Genomic DNA, 13,340 nt, shown 5'->3' on the forward strand with positions numbered 1-13,340 from the left:
TAAGCCTATCTGTCTTATTTGAAAAACAAATAAATCCCAGCTGCTTTAAACCAGAAAGACACTGGAACCTTAGCATTGAAGTATCCGTGGCAGCACCTTCAGCTCTGTTTTAAAAAGAAAGATTTAGAGAAAAGGTAGAGTATGTGTTTGGGAAAGGGTTGAGAGGAAAGGGTGAGGCCAAATAGGGTTTGAGTGAAGGCATTTATTTGTAAGCTGCATGTACCAGTGCTAGGGAATATTATTATTGATGGAGGGAAGCCACTGGCAAGCTGTCCTTTGGAACATTCAGTCATATACAGATGTCATTTCTATTTCAGAAAGCCTCCGCCTTTGTGCCTTCTGACCTCAGGGATATGCATGTCTGAGCAGAAGGCTCCCTGGGGAGAAGAACCTGTAGGAGATGCTCACTTAGTCCTCAGTGACTTATGGGCAAAAGAAGGACAGGAAAGAGGAGTGGGGGTTTTTCTCAGAGGCAGATGTATCCTGACATGAGGATGTAGAAGGGAGAAGGCCACATGGGTTTGTATTCTCGGGCTGCCCTCCTTACCCTGACTACACTCACTAGCTGCTGATGCAGAGACATCTGGTCCCAGAAGCAGGAAGTGACAGAGAAGCCATCCCAACTCCTGCAGGGACTAGACCGCAGGATTCCAGTCCAAGTCCTTGACTGTAGTTTCTTCCCCTGGGGAAGCTGAAGCCCAAGGAGCCACTATATCAGAAAAATGTAGAAAACTCAAGTAACCAGGAGCACATAAAGCATGGTCATTGAGACCTAGTGCTGGGATAGAGTCATGTGCTCCTCCTGAACATAGAGGACTGTCCTACTCTGGATTTGCCAAGTGCTCCATTCCCTTCCATTCATATCTGCCCTCATGAGCCCAATTTAGAACCAACTGGGCTCCCTCAGGGCACTGAGAGGCCCTTCTGGCTGCTGCCATTTGCCAGCTAGCAAGACCTGTTGTTGGCCCATTCCCCACCACCCTTCCACAGGGCGGATTCTTCATGGGAGCTACAGACCTTCTGAGATAGTCATTCCAAGGCTGGGAGTGCAGAAAGCCTGCCAGCTGCCCACGTCCCTTTGGGCCCATGGGAAGCACTCTTCCTGGAGTCACCTGGCCACTGAGGGAGGCAGAGGAGTTGGCTTCAGTCAGCACTTCCATCTCCTCAGATCCCTCTCCCGGTTTCTATCTGTCCTGCTCTGACCTGTCCTGTGTCAGAGGCTTTCTGACCAGGATTGGGTCTCTGCTGCCCAATTCCGCTCTCTCTTCTTGCTGCCCTTGCTTCTTGTTGCCTTAGAGGCCTAAGGCCGGGGAGGACTGGCTGGGGGGCCGGCACTGAGTTTCTCTTGTGTATGTGCCTGTGTGTGCGCCTGTGTGTCCTTTCATGCTCCAGGTTTGACTTTGAGGGTCTGGAGAGCGGTGACGATGGTGCGTTTGACAAGCTCCGGTCCTGGAGCAGGTCCATCGAGGACCTGCAGCCACCCAGCGCCCTGTCGGCCCCCTTCACCAACAGCCTCGCTCGCTCTGCGCGCCAGTCTGTGCTCCGGTATGTGTGTGCTCGCTCTGCTCGCCTGCCTTCACCCTTGTCCCCAGTCCAGACCTTGGGTAGCAGCGGTGAGTCCTCATGCATCTCCCACCACTCTTGCTTCCAGGCTCAGCTCTCTTGCCCTCTGCCTGCCAGTCTGTCTCTGGTCTGTCCTCTCTGTCTCCTTGACTGCCCAGCGATCTGTCCTGGGTAAGTACATAGTCCTTGGCTGTACCCACCCCATCTGGGGTCCCAGCTCTTCCCTCTCCTTGCCCCCTCTCTTGGGGCCCCTCCATTCCTCACTCTCACTGCCCTTCCTCCCGGGCCTTTTGGGCAGTGGCTTGTCCTCACACAGCTCCTGGTCTTTACTGGGTAATCCAGCTCTTGCCCTCATGTCTGTCTCCCTCTAGCTCTTCACTCTGCTCCATCTGCTGCTCAGAGACCAGCTTCTACCCAACGTGCTTGCCCCTTACCTCCCTTCACTTTGTCTTCCTTTAGGCCTTTTCTCTCCAAGGCTGCAACGTGTTCATTTGTCTGCAGTGTCTTAAGAGCCGTCCTGGCTGGAGGCAGGTGGATGGACCAGATGACTTCTCAGAGCCCTTTCCCACCCAGGGTCTGGTGGCCCTTCCCTTGGTCTCTGTCTCTCTCGTGGCCATGCTTTTCTCCTGCACGCCTTTGGGTTGTGTCCCTCTGACACTGCTCATCGTTCTAGTCATGTTTCCTCAGTCGTGCATGCTCAGATACTATTTGGTGCTTCCTCTCTTTTTCATGAAGCATCACTGAAGGGGTGGCAGAGTCAGCCGTAGCCCTCTGAGGATTACTGCTCTGTCTTTTCTGGCACATAGAAGTCGGATGGGAGCCAAGGTGCTTGAGCCCCAGGCAATGTGTGGAAGATGCAGCAATTGGAAGTGGGAGGAGGGAAGGCTCAAAGGAATGTGTCTGTGGATGCATCTCCAGGACCAAAAAGGCCTGTACACCTACTGTTTATATTTTGAACCTATTGGAGGATCTGTGTGAGTTAGGGTGGCTTAGGCACTGACTGTAAAGCCAGGATCCTGGGTAATTGCTGACAGAGGCCTGTTTCAGGACTGACTGCCCTGCTGCCTGCACCCTGCTCTCTGGGCTGTTGGTACACAGTCCCCTTTCCCCCTCTTCTCCTCGGTCTAAGGGGCAGCCTACTATCTGTGTGATGGTGAGCACTCCTGGACACTTCCCCAGCAGCCTCGGCACCCCCTCACTGCCTGGCCCCTCTCCCCCAGGTATAGCACTCTCCCTGGGCGCAGGGCCCTGAAGAACTCCCGCCTGGTGAGCCAGAAGGATGATGTCCACGTCTGCATCCTCTGTCTCAGAGCCATCATGAACTATCAGGTAAGGGGGCAGCACTAGCCATGAGTGCTCAACCTTGTCGGCCTGCTTTGCCAACCAGGAGAGCTAGGAGGGCACCCACCTGTGAAAGGCAGGCTTGCTGGAGGGTCTACAGCCAAGGAGCTCCCATGGGATCTACCTTCCCTACCATCGAGGCCTCCTCTCCTGTCCTTTCCCCTTGCAGTATGGATTCAACCTGGTCATGTCCCATCCCCATGCTGTCAATGAAATTGCACTCAGTCTCAACAACAAGAATCCAAGGTGAGCTTCTTCCCTCTCCTCCCCTCCTCCCCTGCCCAGGACTCTGGAGGTCTGGGCTCACTTGTCCCTGACAGAAGCCCTGCCTGGCCTTGAGATCCTGTAGCTGGTTCAGAGCCCAGACCTGCCACCTCACCCCTGCTGGAGGAGAAGTGGTATCTCTGGCCTCCCTCTGGTCGGCACTGCTTAGTGCGGGCAGAAGCCTTCATTCCCTTCCGTTCTTTCCCAAACCTCCCCTCACCACAGAGACTGACTCCACTCTCAGAAAAGGCTCACCCAGTTGTGGAAGTGAGTGGTAGTGGCCACGATGGGGAGCAGGGTGTTAATCTTTCTCATTCACCCCTTAGGACCAAAGCCCTTGTCTTGGAGCTCCTGGCAGCCGTGTGTTTGGTGCGGGGAGGACACGAGATCATTCTTGCTGCCTTTGACAATTTCAAAGAGGTCAGTCTCTTGCATTTGTGTGTATGTGTGTCTGTGGGGAGGGGAGCTACCTGACATTGACAAGACAGGTAGGTAAGCATTATTTCCTGTGATCTTCAGTGATTTTAACATCCCAGTGCTTGGCTAAGCAGCCTGCCCTCCCTACAAGACCGCCCCCCTTTTTTTCTTTTTTTGCGAAAACCAGAACATTAGTCTTACCAGATCTTGTGCCAGGGAAGCTCCTGATTAGCCAGCTAAGGATGCCCTCAGAAGTCCAGTCAGTGGTCCTAACCTGGCCATGCAGCAGAATCACCTGGAGAGCTTGTTAAAAATATAGATCGCTGGGCCCCACTGCAGACCCACTGGAGGACTGGGTATCTGTATTTAAGAGACTCCCCAGGTGGTTCTGATACAGCAAACTTACTGGTAGAACCCAAAGCAGATGTGTTTGCAGTTGGGGGAGAAGGCGAGCAAGAGCTGGCTCCTGGGTTGTCGGCTGTTCTTGGGGTGCAGAGAGGGAGTTCCTACTGGAATTGCCCCAGCCTCTGGGCCTGGCTCGGAAACCCTCATCTGCTTGAACATAGAATTCCTCGACCTCCAGCCACAGCTGCTGATCCCGCCCCTTCCTCCTCTTTGGACCTCTTCCCTAGCCTCCATTGTTCAAGCCAGGAAATAGCTCTTCCTCCTTGAAGCCTAGAGGCTCAGAGGAGCCTCTGGACCCCTCTCAGCAGAGGGGCTTTCCTGTACACTGGCCCTCCCCTCCATCCCTCCTAGGACTTCAGATGCCTGCCCCAGCTAGTGCCTGACTCTCTTCTTCCCTGCTTTCCTCCTGCCTTTGGTGCCTAGGCAATATCAGACCTCACATGTTTCTTCTTGGTCTAGCCCAGAGGCACTTAAAGCCCAGCCTAAGGGCACAGATTTACTGAGCTCCCTCCGCAAAGGGGTCCAGGACCAGGTCCCAGGTCTTCTTTGACAGTGTCCTGAATGGCCCACTTCATAGAGTTTTGGTTGAACTTGGTCTGAACCAGTACCTTTTCCACTAATGTTCCTGGGAGCCAGGGCTCAGGGGCTTGGGTTCTGACTGGGGCAGATCTTTTCACTGAGAAAGTTTGCCTGTTCAGGTGTGCAAGGAGCTGCACCGCTTTGAGAAGCTGATGGAGTATTTCCGGAATGAGGACAGCAACATCGACTTCATGGTGAGGAGCCAGGGCCACGTGCTCCTTGAGGACGGGCGCCAGACCAACAGTGTATTTTGATATTCTGTGTAGAACCCAGAAGGATTTTCTGTAGCCAGTAAATGCACCTTGTCCACCTGCACACCCCAGAGAGCTTTTAGAAACTTCAAGATGGTGTCATTTGGGTGTCTCAGATCTATTTCTTTCACCATGCCCATATCGTTCCTGGTCGGATCCTTTCTGAGCTCCCTTCCCTTTCCCAGGCTCTTCCCTTCAGCCCAGGGTCTTTAGCTAGGTAGGGTTGTCTCAAGAATCACCAGATGACGTACAAAGGAAACCAGAGAGCTGTGTCTTCATTTACATCTATGTTTCACGTAACTTTTATCTTCATATGCTGAATATTAAGTTTGATGTTTCTTAAGTTCAAATACTGTATTGCTCCCAGAAAGACTGAACTTTTTTTCATTCATTCCTTTTGATTTATCCATCTGTTCTTGTGCATCTGTTCTTGATGACGATGGTTCTAACAGCTGCCTTCTCTCCCTGTCTCTTGGGTCTCCCCTCTGCCTTCTCATCTCTGCCCCTCTGGGCTGCTGCTTCCCCAGGTGGCCTGCATGCAGTTTATCAACATCGTGGTGCACTCGGTGGAGGATATGAACTTCCGGGTCCACCTGCAGTATGAGTTCACCAAGCTGGGGCTGGAGGAGTTCCTGCAGGTGAGCTGGGCTGTGGTCCCCACAAGGTGAGCTGGGGTCAGAAGAGCAGCAGAGCCATATCGCAAAGGTTTTGGTTTTTTGTTTTTTAAACAAGATCCTGGTCCTGCATGCCCCTGGGACCCTACCTGTCTTCTGTGGTCTGGGACTCAGGCCTTTGTGCAGAGGGCTCCCCAGTCAGGCAGCTCCATGGAGCGAGAATCTGACAGATGGCCAGCAATAGGAGCTCCCTGAGCTTTGTAGAAGTGGCAGTGGAGGATGATGAGGACGAAGTCTTTCTCAGGAGGGTCCTTTGGTCCTCTGCCTGCTCCCCCAACTACTACTGTCTCTGCTTTTCTCCCAGAAGTCAAGGCACACAGAGAGCGAGAAGCTGCAGGTACAGATCCAGGCATACCTGGACAACGTGTTTGATGTGGGAGGCTTGTTGGAGGATGCAGAGACCAAGAATGTGGCCCTGGAGAAGGTGGAGGAGCTGGAAGAGCACGTGTCCCATGTGAGTGGTCTTTGCCTGCCAGAGCCAAGTTTGGGGGGAGTGAGAGACAATGGGACCATCTAAGTTCCAGGAATCCTGAACCGAGCCGCTGGCCTCAGATTAAGCCCCAGGGAAGCTTCAGAACTGATTGGGGCTCTAGTGCATGCTCTGACCTGATGCCCCGGATCATTCACAGATTTGAACACACACTGACTGCCAGGGCTGGGCATGAGGCAGCTCCAAGCTCATAGAGCCAGGATATGGCCATTTACCTGGTCTCTGCTGTTATTTTTACATGGTGTCAGACTCTGGGCCCATGAGGATGTTTTATGGGAGCTACCTGGCCAAACAGCCTTTGGGGCTCTGGGTGGAGGGGTTAGGCTGGGGTCCTGGCTGGAGTGCAGGCTGTGCTGAGTGCCCAGGCTTTAGGGCGAGCCCCAAACCTGCCCTTCTCATCTTGCAGCTCACAGAGAAGCTTCTGGACCTAGAAAATGAGAACATGATGCGGGTGGCGGAGCTAGAGAAGCAGCTGCTGCAGCGGGAGAAGGAGCTAGAGAGCATCAAGGTACCAAGTAATCACGGGGAGTGAGGCCCTGACTGGTTCAGTGCCTGGTGATCTCACTTTTATTTTCTGAGGCATGTCAAGTCCTCTAGAATCTGGCTTACCCTTGAGGCACCCTATTTTTTAGTTGGAGAGGGAAGCAGAAGCCAGAGTGGACCAGAGACACACAGAAGACGGTGGGAGCAGACAGGGCCCCCACGTGTACTCCGGAGTCCCAGTCCAGGGCTTCCCCTACCAGCCTATCCTGCCGCCTTTTCCTTGCCTGCTTATTGTAAGGGGTCAAAGTAGCCCCTGGACCCAGGTGTCCTAAATCGGGAGAGCAGTGGCTCCTCACATTTCAGTCTCTTCTGATTTCTCACCTAACTTTATGTTAGTTATAAAATTGTGCCCTCAACCTACTTTTTCTTCCATAATACAATTATGTTGGCTCCACTGAATGCAATATATTTTTGCCAAGTTCCTGCTAAGGGTCTTGTTGGGAGCTATGGAAGTTGCAGAGCTAGATAAGACAGAGTCCTGCCCGTAGGGAGCTTTCCATTTAGGGATTATACAAGGTCAAATGAGACAAAAGCGATAATGAGGCAGAAAGGGCTCTAGAGAGCTCCAGTATCTCTGGAGAGAGCAGTTATATCAGATGGCTGGTAGATCAAGAGAGTTTCCCAAAGGTAGCCTTTTCCCTGGGCCTTGAAGGACCAGTGCAGTTAGAATAAGGCAGGAACAGAGGAAGGACATTTGAGGTACCAGTGAAGGCAGGCGGGTTCTCAGGCTTACCTCTTCCGCTCTGCTATACTCCAGTTTCTGTCCCCGACTTGAATTTCTGCCACTCTGCCTCTGGGCACCCTACAGAGACCCTAGTCAAGAGATCCTTGGGAGGAAATCCTCTGGCCCAGTCTCACTCCTTGGGGCAATGACTACTGTCCCTTCAGCCCACTCTTTCCTTAATGGTGCTGTCTGCCCAATAGGAGACGTACGAGAACACAAGCCACCAGGTGCACACGCTGCGGAGGCTCATTAAAGAAAAGGAGGAGGCCTTCCAGCGCCGTTGCCACTTGGAGCCAAGTGTCCAGGGCCTGGAGTCTTTGGGCAGCGAGGCTCTGGCCAGGGTAGGCCCTGCAGAGCCGAGTGAGGGCATGCTGCCCTCCGATCTGGACCTCCTGACCCCAGCCCCGCCCCCTGAGGAGACCCTACCTCTGCCTCCACCACCAGCTCCTCCCTTGCCCCCTCCACCTCCCCCGTTACCAGGTAACCGAGACCCCTGGGAGTTGGTGGGGTGAGGGGTGGGCAATCCCAATGTGGGAGCCAGGCCAAAACCCTAGTCAGCAGTGCCTTCCTCAGAAAGAAACTGGGAAAACAGCATCATTTAAGGGCTGGAAGGATATAAAATCAGGGTGAGAGAAGGCTTAGGGAGGATTAGAAACTGAGGGAGGCGAAAGATAGGCAGTTTGAACCCACCAGCGGCCCCATGGGAGAAAGATGTGGCAGTCTGCTTCTGTAAAGCTTATGGCCTTGGAACCCTTATAGGGCAGTTCTACTCTGTCCTACAGTGTCACCAAGTTGGAATCAACACGATGGCACACGACAACGAAGTTACTAGAAGGCATGCCCAAGGGCAGATGTGGGTCTGTTGTAAGGACTGTGAAGATGCTTCTCCTAATTCCTCTGAAGACAGCCAGCAAGAAGCCTTAGACAATAGCAGGAGAAACTGGGTCGGAGACTAGCAAGAACCACACTTGAAGAGTTGGGACTCCTTTGAGCAGCTTGGCCAGAGAGGCCATGCAGCATCCTTCCCTGCGAGTCTCTAAGGACAGGTGGAACGGCAGGAGTATGGGGAAGCCTCTGAAGAATCTCTCGGACTCTGGGTCACTATGCCATCTCTTCTTCCCCTAGACAAGTGTCCCCCAGCCCCACCTCTCCCTGGTGCTGCTCCCTCTGTGGTATTGACAGTGGGCCTGTCAGGTGAGTATCCCCAGGGCTCTGGGTAGTGCTTGTGAGACCAGGGGAGCTTGTCCCTTGGCCCCTGCTTCACTGATCCTGTCCCCAAACTAGCCATTCGAATCAAGAAACCTATCAAGACCAAGTTCCGGCTGCCTGTCTTCAACTGGACAGCACTGAAACCCAACCAGATCAGCGGCACTGTCTTCAGTGAGCTTGATGATGAGAAGATTTTAGAGGTAACAGGGCCGGGGGTCCAGAGGGCTGGGTTTGGGACCAGGTTGTCCTTTTAGCCAGATCTCCTCACCTTGGAAGAGTCCTCAAACTCAGGGTGGGGCCAGGGCCAGCTCCATGAACCTGAGCCGGGCCAGTGCTGGGAGTGCTGTTAGGGGCTCCTCTGCATGAGGCCACAGCATTTTCCTTTCTTGTCTACTCTTGCTAGGACCTCGACCTGGACAAATTTGAAGAACTATTCAAGACGAAAGCCCAGGGCCCTGCCCTTGACCTCATCTGCTCCAAGAATAAGACAGCACAAAAGGCTGCCAGTAAGGTGACCCTGTTGGAAGCCAATCGTGCCAAGAACCTGGCCATCACCTTACGCAAGGCCGGCCGCTCAGCCGAGGAGATCTGCAGGGCCATCCACACGTGAGGCTCCCGCTGACCTAGCCCTGCTCCACACTCAGATGGCAGCCCAGCTCTCCACCTAGGGCATCTAACAGAACTGCCTCACCCCTCTTAAGTCATTCATTGGCTTGGTCAGAACTTACTGCATCTGTACTATGTACCAGACACTGTATGAGGGGCTAGGGATTCGGCCCAGACCTTCGCTCCAGGAGTTCTCAGTCTATGGTAACAGACCTGTAACACTGAGTGATAACCACCAAGATGACAGAGGTACAGGCAGCTTTGGGGAACAGGCAGGACCGTGTAGCCAAGCTTCATGATTGAGGAAGGCTTCCCAGAGCCTTCTCAACTAGGACCTGAAGGAAGTGTGAGAGTTGGTCCACTTCAGGGCCTAGAGGGAGAAAAATAGTGCTCTGGGTACTGTACACAATCCTCCCTCATCCCAAGTCCTTCTAGAAGCTGGAGAATAAAAGGGACAAGGGGAAAAGTAGGCAAATATGAGATCTGAGGTAGTCCCCCCCTTCTACACAGATTTGACCTACAGACCCTACCAGTGGACTTCGTGGAGTGCCTGATGCGCTTCCTGCCCACAGAGGCCGAGGTGAAGCTGCTGCGGCAATACGAGCGTGAGCGGCAGCCCCTGGAGGAGCTGGCGGCTGAGGACCGCTTCATGCTGCTCTTCAGCAAGGTGGAGCGGCTGACCCAGAGAATGGCTGGCATGGCCTTCCTGGGCAACTTCCAGGACAACCTGCAGATGCTCACACCGGTACGTCCTCGCCCCAGTTCATGCCCCTCTGGACCTCTCTCCTCCACCTCCCCTGTGCTCCCAGTCCTTCCAGCCCTTCTCTGGTTTTGCCCTGTCCCAGCCTGGGGATTATCAGCTGTTCATCTCTCCTTCCAGCAACTCAATGCCATCATTGCTGCCTCCGCCTCCGTCAAGTCCTCACAGAAGCTGAAGCAGATGTTGGAGGTGGGCAGAGGTTATGGATGGGGATGCTGGTGCTTCCCAGGTCCTAGGTGGGGGCCCTGGGCTACATGGAGAGGAGGAAGGAGCCTCTCAGGGCTTAGACTGACCTGCCTCCCATGCATCTTTTGGACAGATCATACTTGCTCTAGGGAACTACATGAACAGCAGCAAGAGGGGAGCTGTGTATGGCTTCAAGCTCCAGAGCCTGGATCTGGTAAGATGGTGGGGAGCATGAAGCCAGGAAGCCCGAGGGGCAGGGGCTGTGGAGCAGGGTGCTCAGTCATCTTGAACTGTCCCCACACCCTACCAGCTGCTGGACACCAAGTCCACTGACCGGAAGATGACATTGCTGCACTTCATTGCCTTGACGGTGAAGGAGAAATACCCAGACCTGGCTAACTTCTGGCATGAGCTGCACTTTGTGGAGAAGGCTGCAGCAGGTGAGGGGAGCCTGGCCGGGCAAGCCTGTTCTCACATTTAACCCAGGACAATCCCAGGAAGCTATGAGGAGAGGGAACACTTGGGTCTGCTTATTTCTTCTTTCTGATCACCTCAAAGCTTTCTGCAGGGGCCATGGACAGGGGCTAGCCTAGAGGGAGCCTTCCTCTGGGCTCCAGGCCTGGCCCAGCTCTTCCCAGCTCAGCATGGTGGGAGCAGGAACAGGAAGGGGGCAGTGCCTCTTTACTCCCAACTCCCTCAAGCCCACCCCGGGAGACTCTGGGCGTCTCCATAACGTACATGAACAGTTTAGAAAAACCATAAAGCCCTGCAGACATAAGGTAGCTGTTATTTCTGCCCCACCCATGAAAACTGGAGCAGGCCAGAGGCAGCTACGTTTTGGAGACTAGCAGTCTCTTGGCTTGCCATCCTTTGCCAACTTGTTCTTTGGGTCGCAGCCTCCATTCCTTTGCTTCCTCAAATCAGGCTAGCTCAGCTAGCTTCGTGTACCTCTCTGTATGTCCCTAAGGGTGGCTCGGGGAGCAGGAGTGTGAGAAGGGCCTGAGCTTGCTGTAGCCCTGGGCTGGGAGGTGGGCATGCCTGGCCCTGGGTAGGTTTCAGCCAGGGCTCTGATGACCACAGTGTCCCTGGAGAACGTGCTGCTAGATGTGAAGGAGTTGGGCCGGGGCATGGACCTGATTCGGCGGGAGTGCAGTCTACACGACAACAGCGTCCTCCGGAACTTCCTCAGCACCAATGAAGGCAAACTGGACAAACTCCAGCGAGATGCCAAGACAGCTGAGGCGAGCACAGGGTGGAGGCGGGTGGGAGCACAAGGGCTAAGGGGCAATGCCCCTATAGGTGGGCTTAAGTTATGGTTCTTGGCATCAGAGAACTTTTTCAAGTGGCTGGCTGCGTGGGGGTGACAGGGAGTCGTCTTCTAGAAACACCCACTCTAGGTGCTTTGGGAGCCCCAGCCTCCTTCCAGTTCACAGGGGCTCGGGGCTGTTGGTTTTTGTCCCTTTGGTCCTGGACTGTGCTTCCCGTGGGCTTCACGTCTCTGGTGTGAGAGCTGGGGTGCTCCCTCCAGCCCCGCTGACCCTTTTGGCCCCTTCTTCCCCAGGAGGCCTACAATGCAGTTGTTCGATACTTTGGTGAGAGTCCCAAGACTACACCTCCTTCTGTATTCTTCCCAGTGTTTGTCCGCTTCATTCGTTCTTACAGGGTAAGCAGAAGAGAGACTTTTAAGAGGAATTTGGAACTGGTTGAGGGAGAGAGGGCAGGGCTTCAAGTCTAGACCTTTTCCAGCTCCTCTTCTAAGTCCTGGGGAGGGAGTGATCCAAGCTGGTGACAGGCCTCTTAGCTGTGAACTGGTAGGCAGGGTAGAGGCCCAGGCCCTTCCTGTCATTGTTTGGGGCAGGAAGTGCCCCTCCAGAGGACGGCCACCTGGGGTTAGTTGATCCCACTGCCACCCACTCTCCACCCTCAGTGTTAGCCCCACCCCTCGCAGCGTGTAAGCCTTACCCCCACCCACCTTTCATGGTTCCTAGGAAGCAGAACAAGAAAATGAAGCCCGGAAGAAGCAGGAGGAGGTAATGCGGGAGAAGCAGCTGGCTCAGGAAGCCAAGAAACTGGATGCCAAGGTGGGTGGGACCAAGAGCTGGGGCCTGGCGGGGAGGGCAGGACAAAGGATCAGGAGGGGGTGGAGCAGAACACTAGAGAGGGAGATGGAAACTGAGCAGAGAGACCACCCAGAGGGCCTGAAGGCTCGAGTCCAAAAGGAGGGAGGGGAGATGGAGCTGCAAGGAAGTGGGAGGGGGTTTGGGAGGAGGATTCTGAAGCAGTGGTGGGGGTGGGGGCTGCAGTGCACCATCAGGGGCATCCTCAGAAGCATCTAGGGGAAGGAACCAGTCCTATGATAGGGTAGTGATGACTCCCTTCCCCTTCAAATGCTCGGCCCTAGACCCCATCCCAGCGGAACAAGTGGCAGCAGCAGGAGCTCATTGCAGAGTTGAGGCGGCGCCAGGCCAAGGAACACCGGCCTGTGTATGAGGGAAAGGATGGTACCATTGAGGACATCATCACAGGTGGGGCCCTTTTCCCTCCCTGGGGCCTGGCCATTGACCCCGGCTACCAAAGCCCAGCCCAGCCGTCTCAGGCTCTCCTCCCACTCCTACCTCCATGGGACCTGACCACTGTTGTCTCTCTCCTGGGCCATAGTGCTGAAGAGTGTTCCCTTCACGGCCCGTACTGCCAAGAGGGGCTCACGTTTCTTCTGCGATGCAGCCCACCATGATGAGTCAAACTGTTAAGCCCCAAAGCTGGGGCCCCTGACAGGTACTGGGCACCACAGCTGCCCCCTGCACGCCCACCGCCAAGGACTCCTGCTGGGCCCCACAGGCTCCGCCCTCCTTTGCATGACTTGGAGTCGTTCTCTGGCAGCTTTCCGCTGCTGGGGACACACACTTCTCTCCTTGCATGCTCCATGCTCTGAGAAGCATGGCTTGTCCCCTGCATGTGCTCTCAGGGGAATGGTATCTTACCCACTAATGCTGTCACGGCTTCTACTAAGACCCAAGGGGAAGGGAGTTGCCAGACAAGGGTTGAGAGCTAGGCTAGAGCAGGTAGGACGAGCCCTGTTTCTGGCTGAGGGGCTCCATTGGTAGCCTTTATCCTCACTTCCCCGTGGCTTCCTCTCACAAGAGCTCTGGCAGTAGCTCCTGCCCAGGGGCAATCAGATATTCCTGGACCTGTTTCTTGATAGCTAGTCAGTCCGAGGTCTCTTCCTAGCTTCTGGCTCTTGCTGAGTCTGCCTTGTTTCTGCCTACTGCCCAAGGGCCTCTGGTCATCCTCCACCTGATTCTCTGAAGATGGAGCCCAGCAATTTCCT

The 13,340-nt window shown here is 54.5% G+C and overlaps 1 protein-coding gene across 6 annotated transcripts in view; it reads left to right on the forward strand.

Annotated features, from left to right (window-relative positions):
- Nucleotides 1-13,340, forward strand: part of FMNL3 (formin like 3) — a 57,485-nt gene that overhangs the window by 42,780 nt on the left and 1,365 nt on the right. For 2 of the 6 annotated variants that reach the window (XM_064284257.1, XM_064284254.1), the window contains exons 6-26: nucleotides 1,393-1,545; nucleotides 2,784-2,892; nucleotides 3,074-3,150; nucleotides 3,495-3,588; nucleotides 4,689-4,763; nucleotides 5,348-5,458; nucleotides 5,799-5,948; nucleotides 6,391-6,492; nucleotides 7,452-7,731; nucleotides 8,377-8,445; nucleotides 8,536-8,660; nucleotides 8,864-9,066; nucleotides 9,577-9,811; nucleotides 9,947-10,015; nucleotides 10,146-10,226; nucleotides 10,323-10,452; nucleotides 11,093-11,253; nucleotides 11,574-11,675; nucleotides 12,001-12,093; nucleotides 12,414-12,537; nucleotides 12,671-12,787. In XM_064284257.1, coding sequence (XP_064140327.1) covers nucleotides 1,393-1,545; nucleotides 2,784-2,892; nucleotides 3,074-3,150; nucleotides 3,495-3,588; nucleotides 4,689-4,763; nucleotides 5,348-5,458; nucleotides 5,799-5,948; nucleotides 6,391-6,492; nucleotides 7,452-7,731; nucleotides 8,377-8,445; nucleotides 8,536-8,660; nucleotides 8,864-9,066; nucleotides 9,577-9,811; nucleotides 9,947-10,015; nucleotides 10,146-10,226; nucleotides 10,323-10,452; nucleotides 11,093-11,253; nucleotides 11,574-11,675; nucleotides 12,001-12,093; nucleotides 12,414-12,537; nucleotides 12,671-12,762 — 2,635 coding nt within the window. In that variant the 3' untranslated portion in view covers nucleotides 12,763-12,787. The remainder of the gene's footprint in view (nucleotides 1-1,392; nucleotides 1,546-2,783; nucleotides 2,893-3,073; nucleotides 3,151-3,494; nucleotides 3,589-4,688; nucleotides 4,764-5,347; nucleotides 5,459-5,798; nucleotides 5,949-6,390; nucleotides 6,493-7,451; nucleotides 7,732-8,376; nucleotides 8,446-8,535; nucleotides 8,661-8,863; nucleotides 9,067-9,576; nucleotides 9,812-9,946; nucleotides 10,016-10,145; nucleotides 10,227-10,322; nucleotides 10,453-11,092; nucleotides 11,254-11,573; nucleotides 11,676-12,000; nucleotides 12,094-12,413; nucleotides 12,538-12,670; nucleotides 12,788-13,340) is intronic. The other 4 variants (XM_064284256.1, XM_064284255.1, XM_064284258.1 and 1 more) reach the window with 4 other exon arrangements.

The sequence above is a fragment of the Loxodonta africana genome, chromosome 4, assembly GCF_030014295.1.
Source record: "Loxodonta africana isolate mLoxAfr1 chromosome 4, mLoxAfr1.hap2, whole genome shotgun sequence".
NCBI lineage: Eukaryota > Metazoa > Chordata > Mammalia > Proboscidea > Elephantidae > Loxodonta > Loxodonta africana.